The sequence below is a fragment of the Aquarana catesbeiana genome, linkage group LG03 (genome assembly GCF_042186555.1).
Source record: "Aquarana catesbeiana isolate 2022-GZ linkage group LG03, ASM4218655v1, whole genome shotgun sequence".
Lineage (NCBI taxonomy): Eukaryota > Metazoa > Chordata > Amphibia > Anura > Ranidae > Aquarana > Aquarana catesbeiana.
Window position 1 is genome coordinate 123,946,317 of NC_133326.1, and position 20,861 is coordinate 123,967,177.

Here is a 20,861-nt window from a genome sequence, read left to right on the forward strand (position 1 = left end):
ATAGGCTGCATATAGGTACTTGAGTACTCTGATGGGCTAGAGACAGGTACTCGGGTAACTTGATGAGCTGCAGACAGGTACTCGGGTACTCTGATGGGCTGGTGACAGGAAGTGAGAGGAAAGCTCTGTAAATTAAAGTGTTACTAAACCCATAAACTGCATTCATTATATCTGGTCTACCACAGTACACAAAACATGGAAATGTAATTATTTTAGTAAATATAAACTGATAAATACCTTTTCTCATCAGCAGTATATAGCAGTTTTGTGACCTCTCTAGCAATACACACCAAGCTGAGCATGTGCAGCCTGACTCCATAGACTCTGTATATATCAGGTTATTTTTTGGAGTCAGTGGAAGTAGGGTAGGATCAGAGAAGACTGCCTTTTTACACAATGCAGAGGATTAACCCCTTAGGTTCCACAGAGTATAACAAGCATGCTTTACTGCATATACAGACTGATATTACTGTTGTGGGGTTAGTAACATTTTAAGGAATCCCTTGGGGCCCCCAGTGTCCCCATTGGAAGTTTTCCCCTATATTACTTTTCTGGGGACAATCCACAATTTGGGATTTTCTGTTGCTTTCAATAATAATAGTAAACAGGACAAGTAGGGTGAATCTCCCTAACAAGGGCAAAAACTGCAATAAAAAACAGGTGTTCTAATCCATTTTTACTCTATCCCAAACTAAAAAAAAAAAGTTTTGCCTTTAGTTATACTTTGACATCCGTTAGATTCTTTAGAGAAATATATGTAGAGGTTTCCTCAGTAGTAAGAACTGTATGTCTAAAGTGTGTGTATGTGTGTGTGTGTGTGTGTGTGTGTGTGTGTGTGTGTATATATATATATATATATATATATATATATATATATATATATATATATACATATACAGTGTGTGTGTTATATATAATTTTTTTTTATTCTCAAAATCTTCTTTCTACTTCTATGTCTAGTTAGCTGTAATGCTTCGCTGCGGCCACTGGGTGAAGTTGTCATATTTAGCATGTTGCACAGATGTTATTTGGCGAACTACAGGCTATGGCCATTAGGGTAACAAAGCAGTAAACCAACCACCAGATGATCTGCAATAGCTGTGTACTTTTGGTTTTATTGCTGCTTTTAATTTTGACAGTATAAGCTTTATTTGAACAATAGCTACTCTGATTTTAAAGAGGAAGTATGTAGATGTACACATGTATTGCATTTGTGTGTTTGTAAATTGCTTCCTGTGTTTTGTGTGTTGTGTGTGGGTTTTTTTATTTTATTTTTATTTTTTTTATAAATTCTTATGACATTTATCATGTGGTTTGCTTCTATTGCAGGGGTTACCAGCAGCAAGATGCTCATGAATTCATGCGCTATTTGTTGGACCACTTACACCTAGAGCTCCAGGGGGAACTAAATGGCTCCAATCATTCAGTCATATCACAGGAGAACACAAGCCGACCTTCAAGCAGCAAGTGTTGTATGTGAGTGATGTAGCAGTGTAAAAGACTTATTCTTTTTTTCCCTTGCTTTATAAACAAAGATAAGATGATAAAAAAAAATGTTTAAAGGAGAAGTATTGCCAAAGCTTTTTTGTCTATACTTCTCCTATGGATCACAGGAGTACAGTTTTTCCTGCGACCCAATTTCAGCAGACAGTGGGCTGAAGCCCGTTGATGTTACAGAGCTGGTCCAGGCTCTGGAAAGAAGCCCAGAAGCCTGGATCAGCACCTAGCTCAGCCTCTCAGCGATCCGCTGAGAGCCTGAGCCTGTCCGACCCACCCCCTCCACAACCCAGCACTCCAGTGAGCGCTGGAGAGGAGAGCAGTGAGCTGCTGATGGACAGTCCCGGCTCTCTGCTCAGAGTGCAGTGGAAGAACTGAGCGATCAGCGGTGTTTGCTTTGTTCTCACCACAGAGGCAGCTGGGAACAGATGCAGCATCAGATAAATGCTTCATCCGCCTAGCTGAGTATAATTTTTATTTTGTTTTTTTTTTTTTTGTTTTATTTAAAGCCTTACTTCTCTTTTAAAAAATGTTAAAGTTTGTTGCAAAAAAATAAAAAGTTTAATTATTTGAGTATTGAGTGTGGGAAGGCTTTAGTTGTCACTGAGGCTTGATGCACAAAGAAATCTTCAGCAAAGTACAAAAATTATTGTGATCCTTACACTTTAAAATATGAGCTTGTTTTTTCCAAAAGATTGTATTTGGGCAGGCACAACTGTTTAATGTGTATGTGGCAGAGTAAAATAATTAGATATAGGCATAAATATTGCATGTCGTTTTTCCAAACTGAGCTACAATTTTATTTTACGTAATGCCTAAGGCTAAGTCCACCCAAGCTTCTAATTTGTTTTCGGTTAACTCAGTGGACTGAATCAGGTACTGGTAATAGTGGGAAGTTCTTCCCTCTTTGACCCTGAATCTGCTCCCATGTCAGAGCCATTATCGATGGCATGAAATGGATTTTCTCTCTTGCATTACCCACAGTGTAAATAGGTAGCAATTTTGTAATGCTCGTTATTACTTCCTCAGCAGGTGTGAATAGCTGGGAACTCCGGTACAGATATGCCTGTATGCTTTTTTTTTTTTTGCGTACTGTTGCAAGCACGTTTTTCTTCTAGCAGTTTGTAACTAAAACAAATCTGCTTTAAGGCCGACTCACACTGGAATTCACAAATTCCTGTGCGGCCCCTCGTGTTTCGGTTTTGATTGCCCATTCATCTCATTCGGCTGCCAAACGTATTGGAGTGTGCAAGCACTACTTTTTCAGATTGCACCACAGCAAACTGCATGGTACTGCAGTACCATGCGGTTTGGTGGCCACAAACTCGCTGTGTCAGTGAGATGCATTTGCACCTGTGCACGTCTTGTAAATGCAGCGTGTTCATGTGTGGGGAACGTGACTTGCCTGCACCGCATTCATGTGTAAACAGGCCCTCCAGGTCTCGCATGTATTGCATACTGTAGTTTTATTTAATGGAGCAAAGGGTTAGAGTGTTAAACTGATCTGCAGACGCTTTCAGATGTTGCCACATTTATAGAGACGTTTCACATATTACTCAGACAATGTGTGAAAGTGTCTGGTTTCGTTGTTGATTGAAGCCAATTTTATGTTACAGAAATGGAGCGACAACAGTGGTGACCTCTGTGTTTGGTGGAGTTCTGCAGAACGAAGTGAACTGCCTAATTTGTGGAACAGAATCCCGAAAGTTTGACCCATTTTTAGGTCTGTTTTCTTAATACATAGTGCTGAGTATAATTTTACATATCCATTAATTCCATGGACTCCATCAAGAGCTGGTTCTGGCCAGCTCAGTGGATGCACAAATAACTGGAAGACTCCAAAACTGGATACTAATATATACAGTGGGGAAAATAATTATTTTATTTTATGCAGATTTTGTAAGTTTGCCCACTTACAAAGAAATGAAGGGCCTATATTTGTTATCATAGGTGTATTTTAAATGATAGAGACAGAATATCAACCAAAAATCTAGAAAAAACACATAATTCAAATGTTATAAATTGAGTTACCAGATTTGCACACATCTCAGAAAGGGATTTTGGTCCACTCTTCTTTACAGATCTTCTCTAAATCCTTAAGGTTTCTTTGCTGTCTATTGATAACGCAAGGTTTCAGCTCCCTCCATAATTTTTCTATAGGATTAAGGTCTGGAGACTGACTAGGCCACCCCATGACCTCTTAATGTGCTTCTTCTTGAGCCATTCCTTTGTTGCCTTGGCAGTATGTTTTGGGTCATTGTAATGCCATCCAAGGCCCATCTTCAGTGTTCTGGCTGAGGGAAGAAGGTTCTCATCCAAGATTTTACAATACATGACCCCGTCCATTGGCCCCTCAATGCAGCAAAGTCGGCCTGTATCTTTAGCAGAGAAAAAGCCCCAAAGCATAATGTTTCCACCTCCGCGCTTGGCTGTAGGGATGGTGTTCTTAGGGTCATATTCAGCATTTTTCTTCCTCCAAACACGGCGAGTTTAGGTAATGCCAAAGAGCTTAATTTTGGTCTCATCTGACAGCAGCACGTTCTCATCCTTCTCTGAATGATTTAGATGTTCCTGTGTAGTTGGGAGGAGCTTGTGAAGGTGTCTTTTATACACATAACGAGTTGTCGTTAGGAGCACCTTCTTAAATGGACAGAACTAATCTGTGTACCACGTGAACACATACTGTAGGTAGTCTGTGGGAGCCAGAATTATTGTTGGTTGGTTGGGGGATCAAATACTTATTTTACTCACTGAACTGCAACTCATTTTATACCATTTGTATCATGTGTTTTTTCTGGATTTTTGGTTGATATTCTGTCTCGATCATTTAAGATACACCTATGATAAAAATTATAGACCCTTCATTTCTTTGTAAGTGGGCAAACTTACAAAATCTGCAGGGGATAAAATAATTATTTTTCCCACTGTATATAGGTAAAGCTGATCCAGAGAATATCCGATTGCTTCTTGGGGATCAGGAAGGTTTCTTTTTTCCCCGCTGGAGCAAATTGAATCATGCTTTGTGGGTGTTTTTTTTTTTCCTTCCTCTTGATCAACTGTGGGTATAAGATATTGTATATAGAGGTTTTGATTTGTGTGTGTTTTTTTTTTTTTTTCTGTGGATTGAACTGAATAGACGTGTTTTTTAGCTAGATTACCTATGCAACTATGTGTTTGCATCTGTAATCCTGAGAGCTCTTTTGTCATGTTAGGAGCCCTTTCACACTGAAGGCGCGGGGGCACTTAACGGCACGTTGCGGTTGTTTTAGCGGCGCTTTTTTCGTCCGTTAGCAGGGCATTTTAACCCCCGTTAGCGGCCGCATATAGGGTTAAAATCTCCTGCAAATCGCCGCTGCCAAGGCGCTTTGCAGGCGCTGCCTGTTGATTTCAATGGCAGGGACGCTTTAGGAGCGGTGTATACACCACTCCTAAAGTGCCTCAAAGAAGCTGCTTGCAGGACTTTTTTTGACGTCCTGCCAGCGCAGCGCCCCAGTGTGAAAGCACTCGGGCTTTCACACTGGGATTACAGATGAGGCATTTTTCAGGCGCTTTACAGGCACTATTTTTAGCAATAAAGCGCCTGAAAAATGCCTCCAGTGTGAAAGAGGTCTTAGAGCTGTGTGCAGTTACAAAGATTAGCATTCAACGGTCCTAATGGTAGCCACTGCACTCTGTTTTAGGTAAATACCCAGGTGCTCACACACTAAAGCCTAGTACACACCACTAGTTTATTTTTATTTTTTTGGGGTGAACAAAAAAAAATGACAGCTCAGGTCTGAGCCACAGTACCAACAATTCGATGTCAGTACAGTGTTCTTCCCTGCTGTTCTATTATGTTCTGACAGGGGGATGCCCCCCCCCCCCCCCCCAGAACACTCTGGTCAGCGCTCTCAGCCATTGGCTAAAAGTGCTGATTGGAAGCCGGTCGGCTGCTAATTTTCCAGCATGCTTGTTCGACAGAAGACAAATGTCATTCGGTTTTTTATTGAGCCGGCCTATGTAGCCTGATAATTGGTTCATGTGTACTAGGTTTAAGAAACCCATACAAATTCAAAATGGGTATAGAGGCACCGAGAGGCTGAGCTTCATCGAAACATCAACAATAAAAACTCTATTTCGATCTATCTTCTCTGCAAGACCCATGAGTGTCCCTAAACCTGTTTGGGATTTGTAAATATTAGCATTCAAAGTATGTACTGTACATAGAGATTTAATTTGTGTTTAAAATTCAGCGAACATCAAAGCTGGCACTTTTCTTAGCTGTCTGCAGGGACTGCACAAATGGGCTGCCGATATATCTGTAGGACTTTGCAATTATCAGGAATGCACTTGTTTCAAAAAAGCTGTAAGTGCCAAAGTTTACATGCTATTAGTACATCATTAGTTACATTATTTTATGATCAGTAAGTTTGATTTATTGTAAGTCCAGGCAAATATTTTACAGTAAAACAACAATGTATAAAGGTTAAAGATTGGGTATATCATACAGGTTTAGGTAGTATTGCACTGCATGTTTATATATAAAATTTATATGTGCCCTGCTGTCATAATGATTCCTTGGAAGCATCAGTGCTGTTTATTTTTATCTAAAGTTAGATGGACCATTCCTTATGCAGTCCATATGATTTAAGATAATTCACTTGCTCACCCAAGGAAGATGTGTCTTTTAGTAACACTCTACAAATTAATCATCAGAATGAAAATGTTACTAGAAGCTTAACACTTGAAAAATTATGGATTAAAACTTTGGGAAGGGAAGTGCTTTATCCTGATCGTTTATTTATTTATTTTAACAGATCTCTCTTTAGATATTCCCAGTCAATTCCGTAATAAACGTAGTAAGAACCAAGAAAATGGACCAATCTGCACACTCAGAGGTATGACTTTGTAAACATTTTGACTTACATTTGTGTAATTTATACTGTCTAGAATTTTAAAGTAGTATTATACCCCGAGTAGATGCTTAGTTCTACTAAGCATTGACAACCATTAAATAAACATTGACAACCATTAAATAAACCTTTTCTAAGGTTCCTTTCACATGGCCTTGTCCGTGTACAGACTGCGGTTTGCTCAGCAGGGATCGATCTGCTGATCCCTGCTGAGCAGGCAGATGACAGGTCCGTCTCCGCTCACTGTGCAGAGATGAACCTGTCAAAGCCCCGCTGTCCTCTATGGAGATTGGATGAAAACGGACCGCCTGCTAATCACCTTTACTAGTAAAAAAAAAAAATTACAAATAAAAATGCCATAAATCTATCCCCAATTTTGTAGATGCTATAACTTTTGCGCAAACCAATCAATATACACTTATTGCGATATATTTTTTTTTTTTTTTTTACCAAAAATATGTAGAAGAATACATATCAGCGTAAACTGTAAGAAATTTGTTTTTTTTATATATTTTTGGGGATAATTATTATAGCAAAAAGTAAAAAATATTGCTTTTTTTTTTTCAAAATTGTCGCTCTTTTTTTGTTTATAGCGCAAAAATAAAAACCACAGAGGTGATCAAATACCACCAAAAGAAAGCTCTATTTGTGGGGAAAAAAGGATGTCAATTTTGTTTGGGTACAACATCGCATGACCGCGCAATTGTCAGCTAAAGAGACGCAGTGCCAAATCGCAAAAAATGCTCTGGTCAGGAAGGGACCTTACTGTTCACTTTTAACCGAATCCTTTCACCATGTTTAGCTATAAATTTTTGGAAATGTAACTTGCAAGTGTTTCGGAACAATTGTCGGATACATATATAGAGTCATGCATTCTTTTGTTAACTGCTGCAAATCCTCTAAATAAAAAATGAAAAAAATAAAATAAAAAACTGTTTTTGTTAAAATTCTTACCCCAGCACTTTGAGTTTACAACTGCTTCTGCTGGCTCTTGCTCTTTGTGCTGCTTCCGTTCTCTGAAGGAAAGAGTTAATAGTGGACAGTAATCCAAAGAACCCATCTGCACAACGCTCATGGGGTACTTTTTTTTTTTTTTTTTTTTTATATGATGTTTATTCACATTAATCAATAAAATCAAATGTATACTTTTTGTTACGCAGCCAGTCTTTTCAAACATAATAATATATTTAGACATTAACCAACATTCTGTCCAATGGCAATGTAAAAACCAAAGCGACTTTGTTAAAACACAGTGGGTTGATAAACAATCCTAGTGAACAATACACCCACAAGAGTTAGCTTACTGTGCGCAGGTGTGTTTTCAGTGTGCCGTTGGTGCAGTGACATAAAGGCAGCAGGTAGTAGTTCCAGTGGCTGTGGAGCGCAAGCAAACCAGACATTAGATATGAATTGGGCTGTTGTCTTGATGTATACATTGAATTTTATTGATTACTGTGACTATACATCATATAAGAGTATCCCCAAGCACTGTGTATCTGGTTTCTTTGGCTTATGTTTCTATTGACAACTCTCCTGGTGTGTTTACTGTGAAGCTGCTGGGGAGAATTGATTATTATAGACAACTTGTTTGGAATCGCTGCGACTTGGAGCCTAAACATTGCTGGAGAATAATATTGGACAGTGCAGTCTCCAGTCAGTCTATTAGCTTCGGGAAGAGAGAGGAGGGAGATGCAGGGCACTTCTCTGCTATCCTGGACTAAAGGGCTCTGTGTTTCTATTGATGCACAGCGTAGGGAGACGCATGCAAAGCTCAATTGGATGCTGCAAGAGAAAGGAGCCACCCTGAAAAGGAAACCTGGGGGAGCAGTCATGGTACGAGCTTAAACTGAAACATAGATGAGGATTAAAAGATGAGCTGCATATTCAGTAAGTGAATAAATCAGCTGCTGAAAATGCAGAGGGTTTAATACTACTTTTAATGATGAACTTTCCCAATCTTGGCAGTTTTTCAATTGCAGTTCATTTAAAGTGGTTGTAATGCACCTTCTATGCATGAAAGTAAAAAGCTTTGTCTGCAGTAGTATCCCCAGCCCCCCTAATACTTACCTGAGCCCCCAGCGATTTCCAGGAGAGCCTTCTCTCCCTGGGGACTCGCACTCCTGATTGGCTCTTGGCAGCAGCAAGAGCCATTGGCTCCTGCTGCTGTCCATCACAGCCAGTGAGCCAATCGGCAGATGGAGGGGGCAGGGCCAAGCTGTGACTCCGTGTCTGAATGGACACACACAGCTGTGGCTCGGCTCACATGTCCCCATAGGATGCTGCTTGCTGTGGGGGCACTCAAGAGGAGGGAGGGGCCAGCAGCGCCAGCGCAGAAGAGGAGGATCTGGGCTGCTCTGTGCAAAACCACTGCACAGAGCAGGTAAGTTTAACATGTTTGGTCTTTTTTTTTTTTTTTTTAAATAAAAAAAACAGCCTGAAATCTCACTTTAACCAAACCAGTTTTCACTTGTCGCTCACATAAATTTTAAGTTACGCTTGCAAACTTGGTTTCCACTTTCCCTGCAGTTAAAGACCCGCTGTGTGGCAATTGATAAATGGCTCCCTCTCGCAGGATTCCACTCCTTGTGCTTTGATGTATTGCCAAAAAACACCCTGTCAAAACTTTTTTGGAGCTGCTGTTTTTTGTTGTATGATTTTCTTAACTGAAAATTACAGAATGCCTACACTGTACTCCGCAAGGGACAATTGTACTCGCTGTTGGCAAAACATCCACATAAATTTCCTCATTCACTCCAGCTCTCAAATGTGAAAATTTTTAGCAGAGGAATGGAGTCTCCCATTGGAGACAGTGAGTGAACAGCCGTGGTGGCATTTTCTAGACAGGTGTCTGAGGACACAGCTTTGAAGCTGGCTCAACTTGTCTTTTAATTACAGACTGCCTGCGCAGCTTCACAGACCTGGAGGAGCTAGACGAGACAGAGCTCTACATGTGCTTGAAATGTAAAAAGAAGCAGAAATCCACCAAAAAATTCTGGATCCAAAAACTACCAAAGGTTTGTTATTAAGCAGTAAAGTCCTTCTTGTTATTTATTGCTGTTCTCCATGTTATTCAAATGATTTTAAATTCAGACAGTGAAAGGTAAAGTAATATAAATCAAAGCTATAATTCCCTATTCACGGTCAAAACTCTACGTTCTTCCCTGAAAAAGATACCATGTTTCTAACACTGAGTACCAATACTTTTTTTCAAGTACTCGCCAATACCAATTACTGATACCTATCGCTTAGGAAAAGCAGATAGAGGGGTGGTTTGGGAGGTGGGTGAGGATGAGGGCGCCAGGGGTGGGGGTGGGGGGGTTAGAGGGGTAAATGAGGGCAGGGTAGTTGAGGGTGGGGGGAAATAGGGATTATGGGGTGGTAGAGTTGGGATGGAAAAGGCTGTGATTGCTGGGGGGAAGAGGATGCGGATGGGAGGGTCATTGGGAGACATGGGGGGCAGAGGTGACAGCTGGTGGAGGGCAGGAGGAAGAAACACAACAAGGGCACAGTATAGGGGGTTAGGAGGGTTACCGTACAGGGAGTTAGAGGGTACGGTGCAGGGGGTAGGGGGGCACAGTCACTGCTGGCAGAGCTGTTTCCCATTCCTGCATTGTACACAGGCAGAGCTCCTGCTCTCCATACAGCACACACTGGAGCTGAAATCCGATTCCCTTACAGCTACAATGTGCACAGTGTATAGCTAGCTACTGGTTGCAGTTCTGACCTGTGAAATTCCATGGTAGAAACGGAGATGCAGTAGCTAGCTATACACTATGCACATCGTAGCTGTAAGGGAATGGGATGGGGAGGAGGAACTCTTAGTCCTGTGCTCAAGATGTGTGCCATGTGGGGATGTGAGACTGCCGGCAAGCGTCAGGAATGGTGGAGGGCTTAGAAGGGGGGGAACCCACCCTTCTCCAATACCCCCCTAGATCGGGGCATGATCTTACCTCTGCTACTTGAGCTGGAGTTGTACTGCTCCAATCCACGCTGCCTCTCCTTTCCATGCCCTGTGATTGGAGCACTACAGATCCCGCCCACATAGGCAGTACCCAGGTTGGCCCATGCATTAAGATGGGCCAGAGGAGATGGCCGGAGTGGAGGAGGAGGTGTTCCATTCCCAAGCTGAACCCACTTCCGGTATCAGTTTACGGGTATCTGAACTTTTTCATGAGTACTGATACCCGTGAAATAATGCAGAGTATCAGTATCAATCACAGTGCATCCCTAGTTTCCAGTTTCTACAAGCTCTAGGCAAGTAACTTTTTTTGTTATTCCTTAAAGCGGTATTAAACCCAAAACCCAAAATGTAATATATTGCAGCTCGCCAATCATTAGATGTGGTGGGTGCACTATTTTTCTTTTTTTTGTTTTTTGTATGCTTTATGCCCTTTGTTTTCACCTGGTGATCTGTCCAATAACACAGAGTGCCTCCACTCTGGGTGAATGAGCACAGGGGGCACATTTGAACAGCAGCATTGTCAGTTTGGGGGAGGGGAGTGTCAGATGCTCTAGCAGATTTAAAAACCCTTAACAAACTGAAGCTGAACTTCATCTAATACTTCATAATAAGTTGCTGCAAACAGTTTTTTTTTTTTTTTCCTTTTGGGAAGGGTTTCCATACATAAACAAAAGCCGATCTTTGTAAGCACCCCTGCCAGTGTTAAATGTTTTTTCTCATCCCTGCAACTGCAAGAGTGCTTGTTCTTTTGAAAAATAGCACTTACTGGCGGAATCACCAGATGAAGATAGAAGAAAGCCTAAAAATAGGAAACTAATGCAGCCAGCACATCTAGGAATTGGTAAACTGCAATACAATAAATGTTTTATTTTGCGTTTAATACTGCTTTAACTGACAGCATCTGCATATTGAAGTTCATTCCTTTCATCTGCAGATGAATTAAACAGATCAGATACAGAATAACAATGTTACTTTGTATCTTTAGATTTCCCTCTGAACAGTGTTGTGTTTTTTTTTGTTTTTTTTGTTTTTTTACACAAGCCGCTGCCAGAGCTGCTCTGTGTACTTTAACTCCGGCTTTGATTAATCAGACCTGATAATTGCTGGGGAGTGGGAATGGAGGTCCTCACAGAAAGACTGGACATGTTGCACACGTTCTGTGTACTATGGTGATGATTTTTTGGGTGTGTGTAGCAAGTCCAATGTCTTGAACTAGTTAAAGAAATGTACAGCTATATGATGTGCTGGGTCAGCATATGTCCACTCACAACAAAAAGTTTCCTGCTGCATTTTTCAAAACGCAGCTCATCTCAACACATGGACCATTTGCATTCATCTATTAGTGTTTGCTGCAGCAGAGTGTGGATGTGCATTGAGGTGCAACTGATGGTGAATGGCAGTGTACCACATACATAGAGTTTTGCTATGCATAACCATGATTTGTGTTAAAAGGCACATGAGCTCAGTTTTCTCCAGTCATCTTCCAGGACGGCACACCTGAGATGACGGGTCCCACCTGACAGAAAGCACAATCAACAACAGAGTTCAAAAGGCCCCTCCCTTCCCTCTGTCCCTCCGTTATTGATTGTGTTTCCCACAGGATGGCAGCAAAACCTTTTATTTTTTTTCTATTTTTAAGACCAAGGTCTGGGGCCAAGGTCTCCCCCCTGGGATGTCAGATCTAGGGCAGCCAGTGGTGGCTTCAGGGTCTGACAGGGCTCTGCTCCTTCCGAGGGGGGTCTCTTCTTTCTTCCAAAAGATACTCAGGGGGAGGTACAGGTATGTCAAGAACCCCCCTGAGAAACCGGCGGCACTGGACACGGTGAGGGTGTCCATAACCCCAGGGACCTTACATCCCACTCTCTCCTCCTACTTGACAGTGGTGGATAGCATGGAGGGGCCGCTCAAATATCCCCATCTGGTGGGGAGGGAGTCCCTGATGCATTTGGCGCGGTGCCCCGGGTCAGGTATGGCTGGTGGGGTCGAGGGATCTCCTGCTTGCCGATGTGCTGTATCGGCGTCATCCGGCTGCTATTGCGCATGTCTGGATGTTGGTACGGCGCGCTCGGATGATGTAATTTCTGCCGACTCTGGGCTACGTCAAAATTGCGGCGCGGCAAGCATGGATAAAAGCGGTAGCGGAGCGGGGGTCTGCGGTCCTGTGTCCCCCCCCCCCCCCAATCTACCTGGAGCGATCCTACCCAGTCTGTTGGTCTGCTAAAGGTATGGAGAAGGAGGACAGACCGAATTTGGCAGCATCAGAGGTCACCACAGGAGGGGAGTGACCCAACTGGTGTGGGGGGAGGATTTGGGGTGGCCCTATTTCCCTCTCCCCCGCAGGAAACCCGAAGGGTAATGGCTAAAACAGGGTTTTTTATTATTTGTCTTTTACAGAGACTGAATGCCCTGCCCAGGGGACGGCCAGTAGGTCTAAATCCAAAGCCACTGCTAAATCAAAGCGTTGTGGGAACTGCAGTGAGAAACTCCTGCAGGACCACACCAAACCTTTTTGCTTCAGATGCATCTATAGGTTAGCAGGCAAGGAGACTATGCAAGCTATGAAGGAATGCCGGGCGCTACAGTCTGAGATGCTAGCAACCCTCCAGTCCTTCAGGGCTACGGTTGAGAAGCGGCAGGAAGAAGCCCCTTCTGGTAGGGAGACCCCCCTCTCTCAGGAGGGGACCTCGGCAAGTAATACTGGGGGGTCCCAGGGGGCCCCCTGTTGCTCTGATGAGGAAGAGGCAGAGGCCTTGGACCAGAGCTCTCGAGAGGAAGGAGAGGATTCGGACCAGGATAGTCAGCTTGAGGCTAGACCTGGGGGACATCTCTTCGCAGCCGAAGACATGGAGGGTCTCCTCAAGGCAGGATATTCAGATGCCGTCCACTCAGGTCTCAGCACAGGATAAGAATGTACAGGGGACTCGGCAAACCTCAGGCCAAGTCTTTTCCAGTGCACCAATCTCTTAAGGATATAATCCTAAGAGAATGGAAATAACCTGAGCGTAAAGTTTTAAAACTTAAGACCTGGAAGCGTAGATGCCCTTTTTAAAGTGGAGGAAGAAGAAAAATTCTTTAAAGTACCGCGTCTGAATGCTTCTTTGGCACAAGTATCCAAATGTTCGGATCTCTCCTTTGAGGATTCCGGAAACATTTGGGATCAGATGGATAAGAGATCAGAAACTTTGCTACGCAGAGCCTGGGACGCCAATGCTGCAGCTATGGGTCCAGCAGTGGCCTCCGCTTGTGTCGTCAGAAACGCGGATGCATGGGTCAGCAGGTTGGACCATATTGCACGCGAGAACAAATCTTAAGGTGGTGTTAGATCAATCCCGTCCTTGTCAGAGCAGGATAGAACAGATTTGGAGGCACCAGTGACTTTAGAGGAATTAAAACGGGCAGTGGCTAGGATGTCCAGCCAAAAATCACCGGGCCCAGGCTCGGTGATTATAAAAGATATGGTGAGATACTTCTCCCAGAACTGTTGGAAACATTAGGATGGGCACTAGCTAATGGGAGACTTCCTACTTCAATGTCAGAAGCCACTATTATCGTAATACACAAGGAGGGGAAAGACCAACTGGATGTCTCCTCCTATCGCCCAATCTCATTACTATGCACTGACGTAAAAATTTTGGCGAAAGTTTTAGCAACCCGTTTAAATAGATGTATTCAAGGGCTGATACATCCGGACCGGTCGGGTTTCATTCCCAATAGATCAACAAGCATTAACATTAGAAGAGTCTTCTTAAACATGCAGATTTCCACTGATAATTTACGTCCTAAGGCCATTTTGGCCTTGGATGCCGCCAAGGCCTTTGAGTCTAGAAGTCTAGAATTGGACTACCTATGGAAGGTGCTAATCCGATTTGGGTTTGGTCCCTCCTTTATTAGTTGGGTGAAGCTACTATATAATGAACCAAGAGAAAAAATTAAAATTAACAACGAATATTCAGAAGTGTCCAGTTGGAGAGAGGGACGAGGCAGGGCTGCCCCCTGTCTCCCCTATTGTTCGCCCTTGCAATGGAACCCCTAGCAATCATGACTAGATCAAGGCCAGACATACAGGGGTTTCGGTGCCAGCTAGAAGAGGACAGGATAGCACTGTTCGCAGATGACGTCCTGTTTTTTCTTGGGGACGTTGAAACCTCGCTAAACCCAGTGATACAAATGGTGGGTGAGTTTTGGCGCTTTTCCGGTCTGGTCATCAATTGGGATAAGTCGGCTTTGTTACCGATCAACCCATTTGGTGATCAGATACCACCGGGAATTTCCCACCTGAAAGTAGTGGCCAAGTTGAAATACCTGGGTGTTTGGATTCCGAGTGATATAAACCAGTATGCTAATAATAACTTAGCCCCATTGTTATTGAAATTAAAACAAAAGGGAGACACTTGGTGCCGCTTCCCCCTATCTGTTGCAGGGCGTTGTAATTTAATAAAGATGATATGGCTACCGCAGATATTGTACACGCTTCACAATTCTCCGACCTGGATAGGTCAAAAGTGGTTTAAGAAAATAGAATCCCTTTTTAGGGAATTAATTTGGAAAAAGGGCCAATCTAGGATTACCTTGCAAACGTTGCAATTACCGATTAAAGAGCTCTCAGCTGTAACACCTAGTGGGCTGTGGAACCCTAGGTGGCGGGAATTCTAATAATAGAATGATGATAAAGGGGGTTCCACACAACACACTAGTGGAGGCATTAGAGGCAGACTCCTTTACTCATAGATGCCGACGATAAAATTAGTTAGTAAAGTGTGGCAAGTAACGAAGGCACTAATGGGGTACAATGGGGTTACAGAATATACCCCTTTATGGCATAACAAAAACTTGGCTGAAATAAGGGGTACAGAGAGACCCTGGGAATGGGAAAGGCATGGTATTAGCCATCTGATTCAGTTATACGAGGGCAACCTTGGTAAATTTTTTTTTTTAGATCCAAGACGGGAATTTAACATGTCAAACAAGGCGTTCTATAAATACCTGCAGATTAGACATGCCATTCAAGCACAGTTCAGGTCTCAAATTATAGAATGGACCCAGATCCCCGTACTCCTGAAAATCATCAATTCAGCATCTACTGAAGGTCTAATTTCTCAGATGTATGCTAGTCTGGGGGAGAGAACTATAAGCGGGGTGGGTCCTCTTAAGAGTAGAGAGGGGTGGGAGAGAGATGTAGGGACATTAACTATGGCACAATGGGGCAATATCTTAGAACAAGGAGCTCTGGTCTCGATCTCCCCTTCGCAGAAGCTTTCCCATCTGTTTCTAATCCATAGAGTCTATTATACCCCCCAAAAAATGTTTAAACTTGGATGGAAACAAAATGATGAGTGCCCCAGGTGCAAGGCGACAGGAGACCTCATTCATATGGTATGGAAGTGTCCAAAGCTCTTAGATACTGGGGAGAGATAATTACTAGGATAAATTAAAACCTTTAGGAGCTCATTAGAACCTGAGGCCAAGACATGCCTATTTAGGGTGCTTGGAAGAAAACGGAGTACTACCGAAGCAGTGTTGAGATGTCTGTTCCAAGCGAGAAAATTAATTGCACAGAAATGGCAGGCTCAGACCCCCCTGATGGTGGAGAACTGGATTGAAACTATCAATTCTATGGTTTGGAGTGAGAGAGTGTTGTATATTAGACAGGACAACCTCAGAAAGTTTGAGAAAATGTGGAGACCTTGGCTGCAGGAGATGGTATGCCCCGTATGAGGGGATGACGGCGAGCTGAGGAGCCTTTTCTATTTTTCTCTTTTTTCTATCTATCCTGTGGTCTCTTCCATATATCTTCCATCTGCCCATGGTGAGGATTTCCTCTCTCTCTCCGGTTATTGAGATAGACAACAAACATGATGACAGGCATAGATAATGATTGAGCGATGTGTGGTAGGGGGGTGGGATTAGGTTGGTGTGGAGGTATAGAACAATAATAGTGTTTTTGCATTTTGCAATATTAAATCATAACTCATGACGCTGTATGTTTTTAACTTTTGCAATATGAAAAACAATAAAAGGAAAGAATTAAAAAAAAAAAAAAGTGGTGTTAGATTCTCTGGAAGTTATTGGTAAGGCAATAGCCTATTTGGCAGGCGCTGCGGTAGAAACCGTTAGAACAACTGCCAAGTCAGCAGCTCTTCTAAATTCTGCTAAAGAGCCCTTTGGGTAAAAATGTGGGATGGAGATTTTACTTCTAAGTCACGTCTCTGCGGTATACCCTTTGAGGGCTTACTGCTCTTTGGTTCGAGCCTAGAACAAGTCCTATCCCGATCGACAGGCAAAAAATTACCAACAAAACGAGAGAGATAAAGGGAAGAAATTTTTTCGAGGCCCCCCCTTCAAAAGACCGGTTTAAGGGTAAAAAGGAGCCGAGGAAAAAGTGGGCATTTGGTAAGCGCAAGGAAAATGGTGGAATCTTTTTCTCCGGGCCTGGACCTTCCAACAAGGAGACCAAATGACGCCAACATAAAGGTTGGAAGATTCTCACCGCACTGGTGTAGATCCACATCAGGTGTAAACTTAATTGTCTCCAAGAATAAAGAGCCCCAGGTGTTGGCTAATGCTGAGTCATGTTGAAAGTAGATGAGAAAATCCGGACAGACGCACTCCAGGAAGATATAATTCAAAAACTATTGTAAATTCAGGAGCATATAGCATACAAGATACTGTGGCAGAAAGTACAGGCAATCAGCTAACGCGTTTAGCACCTATGTTGGGTGCTTACTCATAAAGGTTGGTGGAAGGCTCTCATGGTTCCTCCCCCAATGGGAGAAGATTACACAGAGCCCTTACATTCTAAGTCTTATAAGGGAGGGTTACAGATTAGAATTCCTATCCACCCCCCCTCCAAACTTTATCCTTGCCTATCTCCCCAGGGATCCACTGAAAACAAGGGGCCTTTTGGGGAGTGTCCGCGAGCTGGCAGAAAAGGAGGTCATCATCCCTGTTCCTGTAGGTCAGATCGGCCAGGGGTTTTATTCCCACATATTTATGGTGCCGAAACCCTCGGGCAAGTTTCGACTGATCATAAACTTAAGGAAGCTAAACCGGTACTTACTGTACAAAAAGTTCTGGATGGAAAGTATCTACACGGTCAAAAGACACCTCCAAGAAGGAGTCTTCATGATCACATTAGACTTGAAGGATGCTTATTTGCATGTCCCCATTGCCCCGAAACACCAGAAGTTCTTGCGGTTCATGGTTCAGACAGACCAGGGTGTCCAACACTGGCAGTTCAGGGCACTCCCCTTTGACCTAGCGGCCAGTCCGAGAATCTTTACAAAGATCCTCTTCTACACCTCCAGGGGGGTAGCCTTGATTCCATACTTGGATGATATGCTAATTTACAGTCCGGCCCTAGAACAGCTCAGGTCAGACCCAGATAAGGTGTTTTCTCCCCCCCTCCTCTCCCTCTACATAGACCTACAGTATGAACTAATCATGTTTATTGTATTTCTGTTATATTATTTATACAACTGGAGACTTGTCTCCAATGAATTCAGGTTTTTATAGTATTTACAGTATGAATTATGATATTATTACTTCTGTCATATTTTATATACAATTAATTCATTTCATGCCAATTGATGCCACATGATGCTTCTATGCAACGTTTTTGGTTCTATTATATTATTTTGGGTATTTGCCATATTCATCGTTATCGTGTTATCTCCTGGGGTGCATGCCTCATATAAAGTCCCACCTGTTTTGTGTTTTTTTTTTTTTTTTTGCTCAGACCGAGACAAGGTGCTGTCCACTCTAGAATCTCTGGGGTAGATGGTCAGCCGGGAGAAGTCCTCCTTGGATCCCTCATAATCCAAGGTGTACCTAGGTTACCGGGTAGACTCAGTGACCCAAAGGATCCTCCTTCTCCAAGAGAAGATCACAAAAGTGCAGAGGGCTGTGTCCACTCTTCACGAAATCGGGGAGGCCTCTCTTAGGACCATTATGAGAATTCTGGGGCTTATGTCATCTTGCATTCCAGCGGTCCACTGGGCCCAGTTCCACTCTCAGGGGCTCCAGGGATTCCTTCTCTGCTCCTGGGACGGGAGAAGGGAATCCATGGACGTATGGTTATCCCTCTCAGGGGAGGTAAAAAACTCCCCAGACTGGTGGCTCAGTTCGTACAACCTGTCGGGAGGTCGGACTTGGACCCAACAGGACCCGCTGAACGTGACTACGGATGCAAGTGCCTGGGGTTGGGGAGCTCACCTGGGAGATCTCTCCGTCCAGGGTCCTTGGGACAGGGAGCAGAGCATGGCTTCCTCCGCTGCTAGCGGTCGGAAAAGCGTTAAGCTTTTTCAAAGACAAGGTCCGCGGAAGGGAAGTACAAATCTTCTCGGACAATGCAGTGGCTGTGTCCTACCTAAACCACCAGGGAGGAACAAGGTCCAGCAAGCTAATGAAGCTGACCCAGGAAATTCTGGGGGATGCAGAGAAAACAGTCCTCTGTCGCGACAGTCCATATAAGAGGGTCCCTCAATGCTCAGACAGACTTTCTCAGCAGGCGACCCATTCATCAGGGAGAGTGGGAGCTGAACAACAAGGTTTTTTCTCTGGTGAGCCAACTCTTTGGCTCACCAGATTTGTTTGCTTGCGGGAAGAACAGAAAAGTTCACAAGTTCTTCTCTCTTACCAGGGAGCGGGGCTCCCGGGGAGTAGATGCATTAGCCCAGAGCTGGGAATTTGGCCTAGCATACGCGTTTCCTTCCCTGGTGCTCATCCCCCGGGTATTACAGAAGCTGTCTCGGTCAAGCGGGTGCCTTATTCTAATTGCGTCCTTGTGGCCGAGGCAGGCATGGTTCCCCACCCTGAAGAGATGGTCGAATTGCTCTTCCATTGCATCTCCCATCCAGACACGATCTCCTCTTCCAGGGACCAGTTTTACACCCCAATCCGGGGTTTCTTTCCCTGACGGCCTGGTGTTTGAAAGGGAGATCCTCAGGCATAGGGGCTGTTCTGAAAAAGTGATTGATACGCTTTTGCTAAGTAGAAAACCAGCCACTAGACAGATTTATACAACAGTTTGGAAAGTCTTCTCGCTGGGCTCAGTCTAGAGAAGGCTCTCTCCAAACAATCCCGACGGTCCTGGATTTCCTCCAGGAGGGGGCTGACGAGGGCCTAGCAGTCAACACCCTCAGGGTCCAGGTTGCAGCCTTATCAGTGTTTCTGGATAGTAAACTGACCCTGAACCCCCTTATAAAAAGACAGCCAGGGAGAGGGTAACCCCAGTGAGAACAAGCAGGTTCCCACCTTGGGACTTGGCCCTGGTACTAGATGCCCGAACTATAAGGGGCCCTTTGAGCCGGTGACTCAAGTTTCAGTTAAGTTTCTTTCACTTAAAATGGCCTTCCTTCTGACGATCACGACAGCCAGAAGGGTTGGCGACCTACAGGCTCTGACCATTAAAGAGCCCTTTTTGTTGCTCTTAGAGGATGGGGTAATCCTCAGACAGGATCCTTTATATTTACCAAAAGTGACCTCACAGTGATTTCCACAGGTCACAGGAATTTTTACTTCCCTCATTTTGTCAGAACCCCAAAAATGATGAGGAAAAGTTTAATTTACTAGACGTTAGAAGGTGTCTACTGGTCTATCTAGAGAGAGTTCAGGAGATCAAACCATTTACTAATTAGTTTCTCGGGCCAAAAGAAAGGTCTTCAGGCCTCCAAGCCAACGATGGCCAGGTGGATTAAGCAGACTATCACAGTAGCCTATGAGCATTCGGAAATACCTACCCCAGCTCATCTCAAAGCTCACTCAAATAGATCTCTGGCGACCTCCTGGGCAGAGAGGGCAGGCGCTTCGATTGATCAGATATGCAGGGCAGCAACATGGATGAGCCAAAATACCTTCCTGAGGCACTACAGAGTGGAGCTGTTGTCCCCTCAGGACTTTCGTTCGGCAGGAAGGTCCTACAGGCGGTGGTCCCACCCTAAGGTAGGCCTGAAGTTCTTGCTCATCGTCTCAGGTGTGCCATCCTGGAAGATGACTGGAGAAAGTTACCAGTTGCACTTACCGTTAACGGGTTTTCTAGGAAATCTTCCAGGACGGCAGGCCTACTTCCCTACCCTTAATTGTCGGTGGTGTTTAATTCTCACAGAATGTACCCTCTGGAACCGGTGTGGTTTTTATACTTTGTCATAACTGATGGACAGGATGGGCCTTTTGAACTCCGTTGTTGATTGTGTTTCCTGTCAGGTGGGACCTGTCATCTCAGGTGTGCCGTCCTGGGAGATTTCCTAGAAAACCTGTTACCGGTAAGTGTAACTGGTAATTTTATTTTTTAATCTGTCTCAAATAAAGTTCATTGTGCAAAATCATGTTTCATCTATCATACAGACCTCCATTTTTATGACATTAATATGTGTGTTTGGTTTTCAGTATGTAGAATATATTCTGTTTGTAATACATGGAATTCAATAGATCTATCCAATTGCTTTCTCGGTCAGCCTAGGATAACCCTTCCTACCACCAGCATGTCTCAGTTTTTTGCTGACTTTGATCACAGG

At 43.7% G+C, this 20,861-nt stretch overlaps 1 protein-coding gene across 1 annotated transcript in view; it reads left to right on the forward strand.

Moving 5' to 3' along the window:
* The window catches only part of USP3 (ubiquitin specific peptidase 3), a 63,895-nt gene that overhangs the window by 32,828 nt on the left and 10,206 nt on the right, over positions 1–20,861 (forward strand). Inside the window, exons 9-12 of the mRNA XM_073619147.1 lie at positions 1,330–1,476; positions 3,114–3,220; positions 6,294–6,374; positions 9,285–9,403. Coding sequence (XP_073475248.1) covers positions 1,330–1,476; positions 3,114–3,220; positions 6,294–6,374; positions 9,285–9,403 — 454 coding nt within the window. The remainder of the gene's footprint in view (positions 1–1,329; positions 1,477–3,113; positions 3,221–6,293; positions 6,375–9,284; positions 9,404–20,861) is intronic.